Genomic DNA, 19,844 nt, shown 5'->3' on the forward strand with positions numbered 1-19,844 from the left:
TCCAGCACTCTGTGGACTGCAGAATAGATGCACGGACGGACAGACGGACACAAGCTCAAATGTCTGGGCCGAATATTGCCAGGCACTCATGGGTAACACAGGCTACTCCAATTCAACAGTTACGACAATGTACAGTATGTGATGGATGGAAACTCCTCGAGTGCACTTTCAGACAGTGAGTGAGGACTGGCTAGCAGTCTTTGAGTAAAAAAAAAGAAAAGAAAAAAAAAGAGGGGGGCGGGGGGGTAGGATGGGGGAGGGGGACAGAAGCTGCCTGGCCACCGTGACAGGGTCAGTTGTCCCCCAGGACGAGCAGATGGAGGCAGCATACTGACTCTTTTTCTCTTTTGTTGGTTTTGCTGGAAAGCCATGCAGAAGAATGTAGTATGACAGCAGCCAGTGCTACACTTAATGCATTGCTATGACAACCATAACACAACCAGTTACACGATGCAGGTGTTAGATGTACAAAAATAAACATACCCATACCATATCTAGTCTATGCCTCTCCAACTCCTGGCAGAGAGAGTTGGCAAAATATTAAGGAACAGAAGTAATATCCAAAAAACCAATAAGCATGGGGTTTATTAATAATAATTATAATAATAATAATAGTGATAAAGAGAAATACTTTCATTAAATAGATCATAGATTGGTCATTAACCACATTAACCACACACACCTTTATGCAAATATATGCAGATACAGATATATATTCTCACACACATCTGTAATTTTTTACTTAAGTTTGAGTTAAATGGTTCTATTTAGCAGTAACTATTCGATTGGAGCAAACTTGTAGTGAATTCCTACCTGGTGTTTGAGAATCTCCGCCTGCTGTCTCCTCAACTCTTTCTCCTTGAATGCAAGACAGAGATGATGAGGGGGAAAATCAATGTGCGTCCATAGTACCAATATCACGAAGAATCACTTCAGGCTGATAGAGTTTCAGCCCATTTCAAAAGGCCGCTCTTTTTGCCAGCTACTCTTTGAGTGGAAAAAGACACTAATCATGTGAATCAAAGATTTTTCTGACCAAAATGGTTTCAGCGCCACATATGTATGAACAGTATAACAACAATCATTTTACTAATGTTTCATTAACGTACCTTTATCCTTTTTTCTGCCTCCATTATTTTGGCATTGGCAGCTTCCTCTTTCTTTCTGCGTTTGGCCTATGAATAAAGATTAGGGTCAAGAATCAAAGATAAACACACATCAATCAGTCTTGGGCAAGGACTTTGATGCACTTTTTAACTGATTGTTTGCAGTTGTAGCGAGGACTTCATGCTCCAGAATGCCAGTCAAATTTGTAAAACACAGCGAATGAATAATGTATCTCTTTAACGCATAATTGTGAAAATGTTGAAGCCTCCCGTTAAGAGTGGCTTGCCAACCGTGTCAACTCAAAATTGATTTAGTCCTGCCTGCTAAAATACTTTGAAGCTCTTACAGAATAATTGTGTGTCTGCATGTGTGTTTGTGTGTGGATGTGTATGCATCTTGGCATGTGTGTTTGTGTGCGTGCACCTTTTTTTTCCCTCGACCCACTTATGCTAAACTGTTACTGTTGTCTGATGAAAAAAAAAAGAAAAAAAAGAATTTTCTGTCCAATTTAAATAAGGTCTGAAGAGGCAGCAACAGCCATTTTAATATTCAACAGCCGTCAAACCAAGACCAATTTAGCATTAGTTCCATGTGGAATTATGCCTAAGAAGACGCAACTCCCTCCAATGCATGCTGCTGTTCAGTAATGAGCTTTAGGAAGATTAAAACACTATAGACTGAGGGGTTGTAGCTCTCCAGGAATGTTCTGCCTAATCAGAGGTGCTGCTGGATCAGATTCTGTACCTCCAAAATTTGCTGCGCCCTGTGTTCCTTCTCCATCCGAATCTGCTGAATACGCTTGATCTTTTCCTGTTAAAAAACAAACATAATCTCTCAATATTTAAGACACTGGGAAAAAAAACATCCTTAGATAACATCACTTTTTAACCACGCTGTTTCAATTGGGATGGGCAAAAAAATTCACAACAATAAGTTTAGCACTAGAAATAATGACGGTAATTGAAAAGCCAGCTTTAAAGCATCACAAAGTAACCATTCAGCACTTCCTGCGGTGGAGACAGGGCTACGCGAGTCAGGACACTGAGATAAGGAGGAAGGGAAGAAACTGTTTGTCAGCACACGTAAAGAAGACCCACCTGCTGCTTGAGAATCTTGATCTGCTCTTTCTGCTTCCTTCTCTCCTCTGCTGCCATGATAGCTGCAAAAGTCGAGCCAGTGTTTGTATTGTGATTGAGACTACAGAACATGACCTACAAAGCTGGGACTGACTGTATTCATATCTGAGAGAGAACTGCAGGTGTTAAGCTTTATTCGGAGAAGAACGGATGACTCGGTTACATAATACGATCATAACACATAACACGCCTTGAAAAAAAATGATAGCATGTAAAACTTTGAAGTCCATTAGAGGAACGAGGGATGAGTTTAACCAGAAAAAGATTATCATATAACTAATAATGCCATTATCAATATCAAAAGCTTTAAGCAAGTGCTAACATTTTATTAAAACATGTCTCTCATATATATATATATATGTATATATATATGTATATATATATATATATATATGTATATATATATGTATATATATATATTGTCTTCTCTCTTCTCTTTGAATGTATTGGTGCATTATACATTTCAGAATATATAACATGCCTGCTTCTAGTTTTTGTTTTTCTAGAGTTTAAGTGATCCCTAAGCAAACAGTGCTGAGGTTTCTATTTGACTTTATTTTTTTTTAGCTACAACGCTGGGTTTAGGAATCAAAAACATGCATAAGAATGATGTTTGAAACCAGCAGCATGGCAGAAATAACGATTAGGGCAGAAAAGGGATGCGTCTGCTTTTAATGTGATGAAAATAAATACAAAGACCCTGCTTGTCTTAATACTACACCCTTTTGGATCAAAGTGGTTTGAAGGGACTGACTGACTGACCAAATGAACCCTGTAACTGAGTTTACCTTGCTGCTTCCGAGCTTCCTTGGCTGCACGTGCCATCGCCTGCTTTTCCAGTTTTCTCATCAGTTTCATCTGGGCGGCCTGTCGGGCTATTTCTGCACAAAACGGGAAGAAAAGGCATTGTCAGGAGACTACGTACTGTAAACGCTGCTGCCACCGCCTGAGCTTAGCACATTTGATTCAGATTCAGACAAATGAAGGCACAGATACTCAAAACCATTTCCCTATGAATAATAACATATATATTTAACGTGACAAGTATTGGAGGATTTTACTTTATTGAAAATATTCAACTGTAACGCTGGTCCTTAGGCCTCTGCAACTTTGATGATGGCTGGTTGATAGATGGCATGCACACTTGTGACAAACATATTTCAGGGCTCATTTCCTCTGCTCACCTTGAGCCTCTAGTTTGCGCAGAAGTTTGACCTCACTGGGACTCGGGCCCTCGGGTGCCAGCGGATCACCAACGTTAGGGGGTCGTCCCTTCCTCCGACGGCTACCTTTGGCACCTTCACCCACCAACTGGCGCTCTGAAGTAGGGGGACGGCCCCGACGACCTTCCATCGCCAAAATATGAGGAATGACCTCATCTTCCTTCAACAGGCTCCACTGTAAACCCTAGAGAGTAGAGATGGAGAGAATGAGAGAGGGGTGCAGCGATGTTACAGCGTGTGACTTGTTTTCATAAATAATTTCATGTGACTACGGAAAACATTTAGTCATTAGCTAACTGGACTATGTCTGGAATATATACAAATGATTCATGTTTTTAAATGATGTATCATTCTATTTTTTATAATCTACAATAATAATCTGGCTTCAAAGTAAATTTTATCAACAATTTCTAATTCACTGACCTTGGATCATCTATTTGACACTTTACCTAATCTGTTTCTCTGGCCCCTCAGCAAAGCATATATCTATTGTTAAGTATTTTTTTATTTTACAGTAATACACATACACTTTCTAGTTTGTCTCTGTATCACAGACAAATAAAATGGCATATATCCCTGGTCACCTGTGGAAGTAATGTCAGCTGATTATTACATTTCTCCATGCACAGTGAGAGATCTATGAACTAGGACTACTGAGGGTTGTGGTTGATTCCTATCCATGCCCTGAAAGTGACTGCTGGATTGAACTTTTGCCTGCCGCTAGATGAAAAGATGAACAGGGATCAGGGAGAGGGAGAGAGAGAGATGAAAGGCAGTCACCTGGGGTCCTTCTCTGGCTTCATAGAAGTCACCAACCCTTATCTTTGCACTGAAGCTAAAATTATCGCGCGTGATGCCACTTATTCCATTTCTGGACAGATACTACAGAAGAGAAAATAATAATGGAGTTGGTTTAGGCAGCAAAAAAATTTGTGAAATTAGCGACATTGAAAAGCAAGTGGGAGGCACTAGATTGGAGGGAGTGTAAGGTTACAGTGTGCATCTGTGCAGTGCTACCAATCATTATAAAAGCTGGGGGGGGGGGTGGAAAAAAAAAAAAAGAGCAAGAGCTCTCAGGAGAGAAAAACGTTTCTGACCTTGGGGTGCACAATTCAGGCCCTTTCTTATTTATCAGTTGCATTGCTAGTCTTTTCACTGCCTATCGACCGAGTAGCAGGGAGTGAATGTTACCGAGTACACATTTTGTTGTTCACACTACGACATTCAAAAGGCAGTTTTGACAGTGAGTGTGGTTGAGCTTTTGATTAATCAAATAAAGATTATACATTTTAACATACTCTTTAAACAGGGCCAAAGCTGTGCATCCCAACACTATACATTCATCTTTTTTCTTTAGGAGGGGAGGGGTGGGTCAGGGTTAAAAAAAAAGGGGCACAAGAAGTGAACCTAATAATATCATCTCTCACTATTAGGGTCATAGAAAGCAGGGTGGGGGTGGAGTGCAGCTGGAGCGATAGCGTAGGCAGTTCACAACAAATCCTGATAAACAAGCATTTGTTCGAGCAATGTGGAGGAGCAGTGTTGTAATTATCACCGGAAATATTCTTCCATAATCAATCATAAACCACAGTGCCCACAATGATTCCCACTTCAGTGTAGTCACAAACTGCTCATCTGTGTGGCTCAAAACATTTGCTCCCGTATCACGGACACAGATCGAAGCGCAGCACTGCGGCCGAGGTACCTTCATTACATCTGGGTATTGTCTCAGTTTCTTGCCACACGGGCCATAGTAGGCCACATCGCCCTGCGACCGTCCAGCCACCGATTTGATTCTCGTTTCTCTCCGCCACCTGCGTTTTTAGGATTGAAAAGTCACGCGATCATGATAGGATGTGAGATTTTAAGTGAACCACTTCATACAGTAGGAGCGTTCTCTCTTCCTCTGCTTCTTCAACATACCCCAGCTCCAGAGGTATCATCAACTCCTTCTCATCCATCACCCTCTTCCTCTTCCCTAAGCCTGTAAGGAGAGGAGTTCAATCATCAGTCTGACAGCACGGCCTACGACTAGAAACCACACACACGCACGCACGCAGACACTGAACTTATACCAGTAAACACACCTGGCAGGATTAGGACTTACATGTGTTTGTGCACTGGCTTTTTAAAACTGCATATATCTGCATTATGTAACCACAAATGTTAAATATATACACATAAATGCCCTGGTCTGAAATAATCAAATTTAAAAAATTTAAAAATCCTTGTAAGCTATTGATCACTTTGATTCTTCTGCATTGCAAGAAGGCAGAAATGAACCTTGTTACTGTGCCAAACAAGTTGTCAGGGCTCTTGGGCATGTCCCTACAGGACCTCAGATCTCAAGTTAGTTAATGACAACACACTGCCTTCTTCCTGCTTCCCTAAAAGTAACAACCATTCTCCACAATTATCAGATTTTATCTAATTCTACTAAAGCTCTTTGGCTTTTCCGGTATGAGATCCTTCTCCCTGCACTTTTAAACGTTCTGCGTACAGGATTGCGAACACGTTACCTAATGGTGAGGCCAAGCTGTAGGAAGATGAGCCTGGAGAGCTGTGATAGGCCAAGGCACTGGAGCTGGTGACAATGGTGGGAGTCTTGATGACCTGTAGGTTGAGAGGGGAGCAGCTGGTAGCGGTGTGATTGGTTGAGGTGTTCAGTAGTTCTGGGCCTTTGGTTAGCCTGCGGGGAGTAGTCTCCTTTTTAGATGATCCAGATGGCAGCAGCTTTGAGTCCTTCACTTTCTTCCCAGAGACGTCGCTGTCTGAGTTGCTGTCAGACTCTGAAATGAAAAAAACAGGATACAAAGTGGGTTAATAAATGGAGCCAATTTCATTAGTAAACTCATTATTAAATAGTGGAAGTTGTTTTATCTCTGTACATAGAGGATACAAACCTGACAGACTATCATCTGAGTCCTCTTCATCCTCCTCCTCCTCCTCCTCAAGGTCGTCGTCGTCGTCGTCATCATCATCATCGCCCGAGTCGTCAGACTCCTTGTTGGCAGGAAGGCCAGCTGTGGGGTTACATGTCCCAGGGATCCCCACTCCAGGAATTCCAATTCCCGGGATACCTACTCCGGGAATCCCGATCCCAGACTCTCCTCCACGAAACAAATCTACTAGAGACTGTACCAGATGGTTCTGGGAGAAGCCCTTCCAGGCAGTTAAAGGGTCTACTTGCCCCTGTCCCTGTCCCAGCCCTGGTGTCTGTCCCTTACCCTTGGGGGACTTGTTCTTTCTAGATCCATGGCCTGTGGCATGGGGTGAGGTAGTGGGGGGCTGCGACGGAGGCCCTGCCTGGGCGGTTGCTTGGGTCCTGCTCGCCCCTGTGCTCAGATTGACAGGCATTGACCCGGCTTCAGAGTCACACTGAGGGGACCTGCTTTGAGAAGCAGAGTCTTTGCGAGGTTTGCTGATGAGGGCCAAAGGTGCGTCCTGAGTGGTGCTTTGGATGACTCCGTTGGGGTGGTGGGGTTCAGGGAGCCCCAGCAGGGCACTCGAGAGGAAGAGGTTGGAGTGATTGTTCTGGGGTGCAGGAGGCGGAGTAGGTTGCAATGGCGATGAAGACAGAGACATCCTCTTGGGAGACTTGTTTGGCCCCTGCTTCTTTAGCTCAGCTGGGAATGTCTGCCCTTGGGACATGAGAGTCTGGGAATGGAGGAGGAGAGAGGGAGAGAACAAGGACAAGCAGGGAGTCAGGTGGCGGGAGGGGAGAGGGAAAGCAAGAATGGGAGGAACAAAGAGGTTAGGAAAAAAAATTTGGAAAAGAAATGGGACAAAGTGGAGTTGCTCTAGTTGTCAGTTTGCATCACTGTTGATTGTTTGAGCAGGTGACAAAACCACAATGCCGAACACTGGTACATTTAACTGTGTCTAAGCCCCTTTCTGGGAAACAAAAAGAACATAAAGGCAATAACCAAAGGCATTGTACTCGACCAAGTTCACAAAATGAAACACAGAGTATCTCTCTAAAATTGTAATTACTCGTGAGCACATTTGAAAAACTCCATCATCATTATCATCATGCGGCTGGGTATGTTTGCCTTTTATTTATTTATTTTACACTGATGTCAAGTTTGGTTCAGTCTGTGTTTAAGCAAAAGCAGGTTTGACTTAAACGTTGCACTTTCAACTGCATGTGATATGAAGTGAAACAAATCAATTTCACAGACCATGAAATACAGTAACAGTGCAGAAACCACAAGGGGAATTTAGCTCGTTGGAAACTTCTCTGCACGGGTGGAACAAGAAAGGGGAAATGATTTTTCACAGAATAAGCTGATCTCAATAGGGTTTAGCTTATTGATTACTGCACCATCATTCATATTTCATCTGAAGAAATGGAATTTGTGTAGTCAAAGCAAATAAAAATGCCAGTTGTAATAGCATTTCATCTGAATTTCCCGGAAGCATAAATAATACAGTAGCGCGTGTATGCAGAGCCTGTGTCGGCTTCAGCATGGTAATGAAACTAAAAGTGTATTTATCAACCGGTTTGCAGCAGCAGAGCAACTGTAACCGCTGTAAAACGCATAGAACATAAGAGTTTAATGAGTTTACACAAGGTGAAGTTCGACCTACTGTCACAGCAAATGTATGAGGAACTATTAGCACATGTGTAACTGTTGCCATTGTGTTCTTTTCATAATTTGTATAATGTTTAACTTTTCTGACTGTGGCCATTTTGTGCTGCATTTGTCATATCTACATTATTTTATTAGTAGGCCTTTAAAAGAATTCACTTTGAAGTCTCTCAAGTCAAGATTTACTTTGAAGTCTGGCTTTACGGTCGACACCTGTGACGTCACCACCGCAGCGACCAGACTATTTTATGCGCGACAACGGGAGAAGAAGAAAGATGGCGTGAGGCACCATGGCAACGATGGCAACATCGGTAACATCGGTGTCGCGTTGCGGTCGTTTCGTGAGGAAACGAAATTATGCTGGTTTGAAAAAGCTTGCTTTCCAGAAAAGTGACGCAAAAAAACAAAGTGGTCTTGTTCGTCCTTCGACCGAACGTCTCCAGCTTTTTACGCTGCTCTCGCGCGACTGAGACCCCGGCAAGCTAGCGAGCAGAAAACGTTGCACACCTGAGGCCTGTAACAAGATGTAGCGGGACTTGCGGTTATCGAGGTAACTTCTGGTTTAACCCTCCCTGGGGTTTTCCGTCCTTTCCCGAAGCTAGTTCTCTTCTCACAATGGAACTGACCGGTTAGATCTGCTCCGGCGCAGGTTAAGTTTTCGACCTAAGAAGATCAAAGCTAGTCACCGGTCCAACTACTGACCAATCAGATGGCTGGAAAAACCGGCGTCGTCATTCTACAGGATCCCGACTGGGACAAAAGAGTTTGGAATAACGTGACGATAAATAATAAAGCACAGCAGATATTGAGCTCAACGGCCGAAAGGGCTCCGGTTCTGTTACATAAAATCCTTAAATAAAGAGTTTTAAGTCTGGATCCAAGCCAATAAACCATGAAATTAACCGTTGCCATAAAATATTTTATTCGGAGAAAAAAAAATTGGAAAACAATAAAAAGGCAAAGGCTATCTGCCATTTGCTTTTTAAGTTTTCTATATTTTAAAGATAATATTCAAGGTTGAATTTGGTTTTTGCACATTTTCAGTTTTCTTAGTGCATTTTTGGATTTAGAAGTACAAATATTGAAAATCATAACATTTGATTTATTTAAAGTGCCAACATTTAAGTGACATTTACATTCGAGTCAGCGTTGACGTTGTTTACTTACTACGTTTATTTTCTATTTGCAAGCTACCTAATTACTTTGCTTTACAAGATTTAAAAGCACTGATTTGACAACGCAAAACCAACAGAAGCTACAGTTCAGCAGACAGACCTTGTTTGGAGTATTGTTGGTCGCGGTTGGCAATGGTGACGCCATTGGAATCAGTCACGCATAGTAGTGAGACGAGTGATCCTTCTGTCAATCTCAAAAACTGAAGTACACCATGTGAGCAGAACTAAAGTAAAAGGAATCCCTCCCTCAGATATGCTAAAGGTCCTTGAATCAGACTTCTCAGAAAGAGCTGAAGAAAATGATCCTGTGTCTCTAAAGAAGATTTTAAGTTCCTGTCGAAGTTGAGAGAAAACGTTACGCAAAAGGACAATGGTCCCTTTGAAATGCTGTTACCGTTTAAAGAGGAAAGACCTAAGTTACCTAACAAGATGTGTGCAATACGCCTCCTGAACTGTCTTGAAAGGAGACAAAAGAAAGATCAAAGATACTACAAAGACTATGTAAACATTATGGATGACATCATATCACGTGACGACGATACAGTCGTATTTGACTGTTCTGCCAAGTTCCAGGAAACATCCCTCGACGACCATCCGCTCACTGGTCCTGACTTAACAAATACATCCTGACTGCCTGCTCAGCTCCAGAGGATTAATGCATTACTGTCAATTTGTTGGTAATAACTTTGTTCTGTAAAGCTGATGGTGCAGCTTTATTTTTCTTGTTTACTTTTCAACGTATGCTGTGCATATGTATGCTGTGTATATATGCAGAGTACCTTGTGTCATTTGTGTGGATATGGTGTAAAAAAAAAAAAAAGGAAGAAAGTCAAGATTTACATGCTGTTATCACGGTGGCTTACCTGTTTGAGCCTGAACTCATTGATCTGTGCCAGTGAAGCTTCCAGCAGTTTCCTTTTGTTGGATTTGGCAGCGCCAGAATGAGTGTGATGAGGCGGCTTCAGCGATGACTTCTTTGAGCTTGTTACAGTTGAGGTCAACCCAAAAGGTTTTGGGGAGGTAGACAGCGGGAGAGTTGAATGGGGTGGAGACGGGACGGAGAGAGGCTTAGGGGAGGAGCAGAGGGAGAGGGGCAGGTGCTGAGGCGAGGAGGAGGGGGGCAGCAGTTTGGGAGGTTTGGGAGAGGCAGTGCTGGAGAGCGCCTTGGGAGATGTGTTGAGGGCTATGGGAGAGGAAGACGGTGAAGCCTCCCTACGGGGCTGAGTGAGGAGCGCCAGCGGCTTCGAGTTGACTGCCAGGCCGGTGGACTGAATCACACTGAAGTGTTGCTGTGGACCCTCTGTCCGGGACTTGGAGCCGTGCAGAGCCAGCGGCGAGGTTTGGGACAGGACAGGAGGGGACACGGAGCAGGGTAAGGGCACAAGGGTTGGGGGGTTGGACGAAACCTTGTGGGTCTTTGTGTCTTTCTTGTCCTGGGGCTTCCCACAGAGGGGTCTGTCAGTCTTTGCAGTTCCAGTGCTGGGTGTCAAAACCTGGGGAGGAAGTAGGAAAACAGTTTGAAACAAAAAAACCATGCTATGATAATTCATTTTGATTCATTTAACATTTTGGACACAAATGAAGTGGATGAAAACACTGCACACCTGATGATGATGATGGTGTTCATCATTTCAGTTTGATTAAAAAAATCAAATCTTATCTATGATTCCTCTCTACCTTTGTTTTCTTCTTTGTCCGCTTCTCAGAGTCTGACAATTCACTCTGTTTGTCCTCTTCTTCATCATCCTCGTCGTCGTCGTCATCATCCTCATCATCCTCTGCGAGGTCTTCCAGATCACTGCTGAGAGACCCGTCACTTGAGCTGTCGGAAGATGTGGCCGATTCGCTGTTGCTCGCCACAGAAGCGTCAGCTGGCTTCTTTCGTGGCTTCTGACAAAAAAACAGGTACAAGAATGAGCTTCGCTGTATAAGACACAACTTTTGTCACTTTCTTTTCAAACTGAAAAGTAAACTAAAATCTCAATGCCGACCTTCTCTTTAGGTTTCTGGATGGGCTTTTCCACCAACTCTGCTGGATTGCTCTGGGGGCTGCACCGGTGACTATTGGAGGGGTTGGAATTTTTGGTTGGCTTGGTCAATGCTTGAACAGGAGTCGGACTCGCAGAGAAGCTCCCCGGCTGTGTGGTGGGAGGACAGACCCCGCTCCCGTTCACTGCCCCATTCACCCCTGGAAGCAGAAAAAAGATCTACTGTGTTACGAAATTTACTCCATCTTCTCTAAGCACTGTGCTACGCAGGATAATTAAATATCTGGAACTAACTGCAGAATGGAATAAAAATATTGATTTATACATGTTTCTCATCAGACATACCAGCTGCGCGAGCCACAAGCCCCAACATGAGTGGTTAACATAATAAAAGATAAATTAAAAGATACTGTGAAATTAAAAGAGTGCAAGAAAGGGGAGGGAGAAAGAGGCTGACAGAATCACTGAGTGACGACTGAAAGTCATTAAATCTGTCTTGAAAGGGAGAAATCTCATCACAGGACAACGTGGATTCCAGTCGTGGAAAAAGGGAGAGGAGATATATAACTGAGGTTCGTTTATTTTCAGTGCAAAGTGCCTAATTAACTACATGACATATTCGATAGAGCAGTTTTTTAGAACTCTATGGATATGTTGATCTATGCTACTCTCCTATGTGTAAGAATGGGTTGTGTGGGCGGTGCTGTACCTTTAGGTGGGGAGTGGCTATTCTTGCCCGGCATCCTGATCTGAACGGGACTGGCGCTGTGGTTGGGCTGGATGTGTGGGGTGAAGAAAGGGGGAAAGCCGATGAAAGAGGGGAGAAAGGCAGCAGCTCCCCTTCCATGGGCTTCAGCAGCTCGCCACCACTCTGTGAGGAGGAGGAGAGGAGAGGATCGATGACACATTCCCATTTAGCCATTTGCTCAAAAAAAAAAAACCCTCAAATATTCCCTTTCTTACCAGATAGGGCTCCTAACTGGGGGTGGGTAGCCAGAGCAGCTGACATGCCCAGGGAGCCCAGGCCTCCAAACTCGGGCCTGCCTGCTCCGGCAGTGTAGAGGGCTCCAAAGGCTGGGTGATTGACCAGAGGGAAGGCACTTGACAACGTGGAGCCAATGAAGGGCTGATCTCCTGCTGCTCCAAACAGACGGCCTGAGGAAAAAATGAGACCAAGTGGGACGTGTTCAAATGTTTTCAAATGCAAAATTCAGTTTTAATAAACACGTACACAACATATTTTCTCGTATGAGGAGAAATGATGCTGTTATCTGTGTTTCCTGTTGACGATTGTCAGCAGGCCTATTTAATGGCACTTTGCAGTTTCAAACCACTGTTTCCCATCTCACAGGATTAAAAGATGAATTCAGCACAAGCTGAATTTTGCTTTGAACTCAAACAGTCTAAAAATACTCACTTCTGATTTAATGTTATCATTCCTATATATATATATATATATTTATTTTTTTAAAAGAAAAAATCTTTTCTTCCATAAATTGCAATGTTGACGTCCGTGTTCAGCTGGAGTGACAGTTGTTTATTGAACCTTTAGCACAATTCACTGCCCTCCTGTTCACTTTGTATGTGTTTATTTGTGCAGACTGAGATCACTGCTCTCAAATTACCTCTCTGAGCTCTCGACGTGAGAGTCGACAGGGTGTAAAAAACAGATTTTTAACAGCTTTTGAAAGTGTTGCTTCTTATCCAGCTGACATCAGAATTAATTTCTGGACGACTGTCTCCCTTTTTGTGTACGAGTTAACTTCAGATTTCACTTTCACCAAGTGCACGCTGTGCAGAGTTTTAAAAAGGCAGAGCTCTGTGCTGCTTCTAGAGCACGACGGCTATTGCTGACTATTGCTCGAGATTGATGCTTACGTCTATGCAGAAAAACATTTTAAAACGCAGATCGTCTTGTCGCAGGTAGAGGTGTTTGTGCATTGATATTTTTTCAGTTTAAAGTGAGTGTCAGACTACGCTGCACGGTGACAAAGGCTGGATATTCTTTGTGAAGAAAAAGAGTGTGTGTGTGTGTGAGGTGTAAAAAGCTAACCTCCCCTCTATCCTTTTGGCATTCAATTTCAGCACAGAAGAATACTTCATCAACATCATCATCATCGTCTCGCGTTTTTCCTGAGCACAATCATTTCTGGCAGGGGCGACTGCCACGTATTACCTCCTCCCAGAGTCAGATGCAATTTGGTGCGAGCATATTTCATGCAAATTCAATTTCTATTCCAGAGGAGGAGAGCAAAACCTGCTTGATGCCTCTGCATAAGCCAGGTAATACACAAAAAAGTGATGACTGAAGAAAAGGGAAAGTGTTGTGCACAATGCAGATGAAAATGTCAAACTACCATACACTCGCACATGCCACACAAATGTAAAAAACAGACTGACACCGGAGCGGGTGCAGTCCATGATCTAATTATCCACAGAGGGACTTTACACAACAGGGCCAGTTACGTATGCTCTACACCAAAACACTGTAAATGAGCATGATTCTCGTGAGATGCACCTCATAGACTATTTTTCCAGTCAGAATCAAACTTTTCGTGGTTATGCGGCAAGAAAACTAAACCCGTGCCGGCATTATGACGTGTGAGAGCGCAGCTCTTTGTGTTGGTTTACAAGGCCCCCCGCACGACCACAAGACAGCAAAAAAAATCTGCCTTTTGAATGTCATTAGAATATGCTGAATATGTAGAGCCCGCCGTGCCACAGTCAGCTCGTGGATACGAAGATAAACGACTGCAACGCAACCCCCAGAAAGGCCAGCCACAGCATTCACTTTATGCCTGGGGTGCCCACCTCCTCTCCCCCTCGCAACCCGTTCCTTTCTATAGGCAACACAAAGTGACATCTGCAAATGCCTTTTCAATATTAATGCAGGCTTTCCAGAAGGGGAATAATTAAATCTAAAAAAAATTTAAGGCGAGAAAAGAGGCACGGTTGAGACATACCTAGGATTACCTACTCCCTCTTCCTCACTCGGTGTCTCTGTCTCTCTCTCTCGCTCCCTCGCCCTCTTTCTCATTCTGTTTCAATCCTTCCTCCTCTCTGACAAACTGCACCGCCTGCCTTTTTTCATGTTTGGATGCTGCCGAAGGGGGATTAATTTGTTGTTTGTTGCAGTCAATCAAATTTCCACAGACAGATTTAAGTTAATTGCATCCGTGAGTTGATCCCAGAAGGAGAGAGTGCTACAAGCTACGATCAGCCTTTTTATTCTCCAAGTGATATCCTCATCAATGACATGCGCATGCGTGCCGGCACACGCGCACACACACACACACACACACACACACACAGAGAGAGAGAGGCTCTGTGCTCATTTTTTCTTCTAAAGTGTTACTGGCACACTGGCAAAAGGACCTTGAATCAATGTCTGCAGTCTGTGATGACACCATATCTGTGCAATACTTAATTACTGATGTTACCTACGTATACAATACACTTGACACTATCTGGTTGAGAATGTTTTTCCTTATAATCTTGATACTTAAAACGACCAGGTAAACAAAGAAGATGACTTTTAAGTCTTTTGGCTTATTTTTTCATAAATTTGTATTTATGTTTTGGGTTTTAGTCGACGCACTGAACAAGTCACTACAGTAACTATAAAAAAAATTGCTTGCTGGATTCCCACAAACCTCAGCAGAAGTTCAGAGCTAACAGCCTGCCTCTCAGCATTTCATTTGACACTCAGTCCAAAATCTCTTATCTAGAAAATCTGAGCACACGTAATGGCACGGAGGGATACGAGGGATGTATAATGCATCAGGAGGAGACGCTCCTAATGGCATCTTCTTTTGGGTGCAACACCGGGGAGATGGAGGACAAAACAAGGGGCTTTATTTTGCTATTTTCCCTTTCTCCAAACAGAAAAAAAACACAACAATCATAAAAGGGAGATGGATATTCTGTTCCCTGCTCAGTACAATCGTAGTGTGTGTGTGTGTGTGTGTAGTAGGTCAACAAAAAACAGCAAGACATTAAGAGATGAGGAGAAGGAGAGCATGAGCAAATGATTCACTTGCTCTCACAAGGGATATCTGAAAAGCACAAAGCGAGACACACACACACACACACACACACACACACACACACACACACACACACACACACACACACACACACACACACACACACACACACACACACACACACACACACACACACACACACACACACACACACACACACACACACACACACACACACACACACACACCTTTTTGCCTAATGGCTTTGACCAATACATAGAAAAAAGGCTGGATGCTGGACAGGGCTGACTAGACACTGAGTGGCGGACAAATGTTAAATCATGCAGGCAAAGTCTCTCTCTCTCTCTCTCTCTCTCTCTCTCTCTCTCTCACTCACTCACTCACTCACTCACTCTCACACACTCTCACACACACACACAAAAACATATATGCATGCATGCACAGTGTCGTGCTGAGCCTGACTCTAAGGCAGCTGGAGCCAGAGAGCTGAAGGTTGTCAGGAGACATGGCGAAGCATGTGTGTGTTTCTCACACAAAAGAGGCCCCTAATTGTTTGGGATTCATTAATGCAGCAGCTTTTTCAATTGCAACCCAAGCTGTCAGGGAAAAGAAGAAAAAAAACACAATTCCTTGTAGCTGGGAGAGAGGTGTATTCACACAGGCTGTAAAGTAACTACATAATTAATACTGGAGGAAACACATTTCTCACAGTTAAGAAACTAAGGAGGATTCTGAACTGCATTGAGACCGAAGTGTTACCATGTCTGTCATGTTTTTTTGTGGTTACATTGGAAACTGTTGTGTGTGTGTTACTTTTTTTCTCTTCTCTACGTGGTTTTTGAGAGACAGACGAACGACCGAGGGAGAAACAGCGTTGTCTTACCAGAGGTGCTGAGGGTGGATCCCAGCACCGAGGGGGTCGGGGCCAGGCTGCTCTTGGAGTGGGGAGCCGGGGATGACGAAGAGGAAGAAGAGGAGGACGAGGCCGCAGGGGAGGAGGTGCGAGCAGCAGACAGGGTGGGCGCAGGGGAGGCCAGCCGCTCTCCAGACTCCATATCTGTCAAACACAATCCAATCAGCAGGGTTACAATAGCAGAACACACCCACCCGTACACACACACGCACGCTCACACACACACACACACACGCTTAAACACACACACACACACACACACACACACAAATGCATACTGTCACACCTACACAACATGTTCAGGCGCACGCACAGGCGCACGCAGACACACACACAACTCCTGACACTTTTCCTTTCACATCTCACTTCCCCGGAACAATATTTCTATTTAGCCATGCTCACTGGCTCTCAGCCCCTATTGAGTGCCGCTATACGAAGTGGAAAGGAGGACGACATCTTTAAGGACTCCGCTACCAAAAAACAACAACGTGAGTTTTACATTTTCACGCAGGAAAAAACACCAGTGAGTGCCGAGAAGATTTGCTGCAACAGAGAGAGTGTTGAAGTGGAATGACGGAGATGGTGAAAAGCTCTAAAACAAAAAGGACAAAACAAATCACTTTTCTTTGCCATTCTCTCTGCCTCACTTTGGCACACATTTGCAAACAACACTAACACGCACGCACACACCTGCGTTCGACAACCAGGATCCCTTTACACCTCTTTGATGAAAAGGAATGTCATTTAAATTTAAGAGCTCTTTGAGGCCTTTAAAGACAACATTGCTCCCTGAGTCCTTGCAGTTGGAACTAGAACTAAATGGAGAGGCTTTTTAGATGATGGGTGCATTAACCAGCACAGTGGCCGTCCATTATCGGTCTCACAGAGAGTCGCCGTGCCAGCCATTATCAACCAACCAACAACATAAACCCTCTACAAGAAAACACTTGGCCATTGGGCGGCCAATATTTTACTCACATTATTCAACGTTAATCCCCTTTCTGCTTACAACCGAGACACACAATGTGGCTGTGCCCACACAGCTGCTAACTTGTGCAGGCAAATAAATCCAAAACAGTGTCAAAACTTGTGAATTTGCACACACACACACACACACACACACACACACACACACACAAACACTTGGACACACACTCACACATTTCAACCCCCACTGCAGAAAGACACACACACACACACACACACACAAAATCACCTCCCCTGTCTATCACATCAACCTGACTGCTTTTCTCTCATCTCCTTTTCCGTATCCCTCTGCCTGACACTAATCCAGGACTGAAAATCCCCTTCAAAAGCACAGTTTGCAGATTGTGTTTTACAGGCAGGCTTTGTTATTGTGTCATTACACATAAACAGTCTCTGCCTCCATCTCTCTTCTTTCCTTCCCTCTCTCCTGCCACCCCCCCCCCCCCCCCCCCCCTCCTCTGCAGTGGGAGCAGAGCCACTGATTAAATCTCTGAGACAAAAGCTGCTATCCTCTGAATATCAAGTATCAGCCTTTCGCCAGGAGCAACACTGACAAGAGAGAGGGAGAGTGGGAGAGCGAGAGCGAGAGGCGCAGATGACAAGAAAACCTGCTGCAGTCCACGGGGAGGAGGCTGGTGTGCCATCGGACTTGGGCAGCCATGACTGCCACTGCTGCAGTGAAAAGACAGTGGTTGTGTAATTATGAGCAAGGTCAAAGGTCCTTGGAGCGGGGGGCCTCTCTTGCGAGGTGATACAATGTGGGATTAAGAGCCAAGTTATCAACTAGAACAACAAATAAGTGAACGTTACACATTAGCTACAAGTACATATTTCTGGCCGAGTGAAGATGGAAGTGTTTTTTTATTGCAATTTAAACCAACAACTGTTACTTCTCTGCCATATTTTGTTGCATGAATGGCTGCCACACTCTGTGCTCCCTCACTTTCAGCTGTCACCCTTTAAATGTCAGGTTTGCGTGGGGGAAACACAAGGTTTCGTTCACAAGATAGAAGAGAGAAAAAAGAGTGGGTTTTTTTCCACGGTTGCTCCTGACAAAAAAATGTAAGTATCATTAGGAAGGTGATGAAAATGGAGAGGAGCTGTGGCCCTTCATAATTATCATAATGCACATGAAAACAAAAGGCGCGTGTCTCCGAGGACGAGCAAGCTTATGTGGTGTCAGCTGGTAAGTGAAGCAGATCATTCCCTATACCTTTTTTCCGAGCGAGGGGGTAAAAAAAATCAAACAAACAGAGAAAGACGGAGAGAACGAGAGAAAAGGGGATGAAAAGATTGAAGGTGGGGAAAGGATAAGCAAGACAATACACTCTGATGTTGTTGTGGAAAAAAAAGAAGAAAGGAAAAGAGTGGAGATGAAGGACAGGCTGTAAACCGTTCCTGTCGTTTCTCAATATCTGCACTTAATGCCTTGCCTTGTCAAAACGTGATGATGTGAACAGAATTGATTTCCCCCCCTAACAAACAACAAAAAAGCAATCCCTTCTTTGCAGAGGTGTAAAGCAGAGCTCCCCTCCCCCTCATCTCCTCTCATCTCTCACAATCTCTCACAGGGCCTCTCTCTGGGATGAGAGACGGAGAGAGAGAGAGAGGACAGAGAGTGGGGAAAAAAAGACTGCAAGGCAAGTCCATCTACCTCCAACAACTACAAACTGATCACTTAGCGCAATTAAATCTAATAACAATAATACGATTGAGCTTGGCGATGCACCACCAAATGCACAGCCGCAACAATGATCGCAACAATAATGGAGCGCCAAAGGTATTTAAGGATCCAATCCTGACTTAATTACCAGAAATTAAAATGGATTTAGCATCAGAATTAGCTTGATTTTATAGGTAATTAACGGCACACCACAGTGGCGGTGTGAGGCGAGCGTTATAATCTCCGTGAACGGCTAAATCAATTTGACTCGAACAACACCGACCAATCAACGCGGAGCAGCGCGACCAGAAAACAGCGGGTCCTGCGTGTTGCAAGGAGAGGGAGAATTTATGCTAATAGCCAAACTATGATTTATAAGATGTGTTCCCGCCGTCGGATTCTCAGCCGCATCCGCAAATGCAACACCCAGCACCCAGCTGTCAACGCGCGCGGCACGGCTAATAGTGGCTGGATGCAATGGCCCTTCAGGAGATAGTGTAGCTATAAACAGCTCTGCGGATTTACGATTGCATGTGCCCTTCATACAGGAGCCTTCACATGTCAGTAGCATCTGAAAGGAGGGCAGAGCCATGTAAAGGAGGGACGGGGGTGCGTGCATGTGTGTGTGTGTGTGTGTGTGTGTGTTGGTGGTGTAATGGCCTGTGCTGGTTGGAATGTGGCCTCACATCATGCGTGTGTCTGTGGATGCATGCATGTGGTGGTGCTCAGTTACATGTGCAGTAATTTTACAAAAGACTGCCAATGCATGTGCGTTGTGTGCGTGTGCGTCTTAGGGAGAGAGAGGGACAGCCACAAACTATTCAACTCCTCGCGTGTCTCAATCCTGCCCCTTTCCTCCTCACCCCTTCAACATGCGCGCACGCACGCACACACACACACACACACACACACACACACGGACACACACACACACACACACACACACACGGACACACACACACACGGACACACACACGGACACACAGTAACAGATGGCTGATACTAACTGAGATAATCCGCCAACAGAGTCATCAGCATGGATCAGTGGTAATC

The 19,844-nt window shown here is 44.2% G+C and overlaps 1 protein-coding gene and 1 long non-coding RNA gene across 12 annotated transcripts in view; one reads left to right on the forward strand and one right to left on the reverse strand.

The window, feature by feature from the left end:
- baz2ba (bromodomain adjacent to zinc finger domain, 2Ba) overlaps positions 1-19,844 on the reverse strand; it is a 65,727-nt gene that overhangs the window by 11,188 nt on the left and 34,695 nt on the right. For 2 of the 11 annotated variants that reach the window (XM_035629140.2, XM_035629130.2), the window contains exons 3-20: positions 16,112-16,285; positions 12,185-12,376; positions 11,931-12,092; positions 11,225-11,421; positions 10,911-11,123; positions 10,097-10,726; positions 6,370-7,123; positions 5,986-6,255; positions 5,390-5,450; positions 5,172-5,280; positions 4,247-4,348; positions 3,428-3,650; positions 3,032-3,124; positions 2,205-2,266; positions 1,852-1,917; positions 1,110-1,175; positions 814-858; positions 490-516 (exon numbers count right to left, since the gene is read on the reverse strand). In XM_035629140.2, coding sequence (XP_035485033.1) covers positions 490-516; positions 814-858; positions 1,110-1,175; positions 1,852-1,917; positions 2,205-2,266; positions 3,032-3,124; positions 3,428-3,650; positions 4,247-4,348; positions 5,172-5,280; positions 5,390-5,450; positions 5,986-6,255; positions 6,370-7,123; positions 10,097-10,726; positions 10,911-11,123; positions 11,225-11,421; positions 11,931-12,092; positions 12,185-12,376; positions 16,112-16,283 — 3,444 coding nt within the window. In that variant the 5' untranslated portion in view covers positions 16,284-16,285. Of the gene's footprint in view, positions 1-483; positions 517-813; positions 859-1,109; positions 1,176-1,851; positions 1,918-2,204; positions 2,267-3,031; positions 3,125-3,427; positions 3,651-4,246; positions 4,349-5,171; positions 5,281-5,389; positions 5,451-5,985; positions 6,256-6,369; positions 7,124-8,565; positions 8,724-9,333; positions 9,808-10,096; positions 10,727-10,910; positions 11,124-11,224; positions 11,422-11,930; positions 12,093-12,184; positions 12,377-16,111; positions 16,286-19,844 lie in introns of those variants that run through there. The other 9 variants (XM_035629133.2, XM_035629129.2, XM_035629139.2 and 6 more) reach the window with 7 other exon arrangements.
- Positions 10,464-11,545, forward strand: LOC118302742. Its single transcript, XR_004790626.1, has 3 exons — positions 10,464-10,605; positions 10,940-11,138; positions 11,236-11,545. It is a non-coding gene; the product is annotated as an uncharacterized LOC118302742 (long non-coding RNA).

Source organism: Scophthalmus maximus, chromosome 4 (assembly GCF_022379125.1).
Source record: "Scophthalmus maximus strain ysfricsl-2021 chromosome 4, ASM2237912v1, whole genome shotgun sequence".
Taxonomy (NCBI): Eukaryota; Metazoa; Chordata; class Actinopteri; order Pleuronectiformes; family Scophthalmidae; genus Scophthalmus; species Scophthalmus maximus.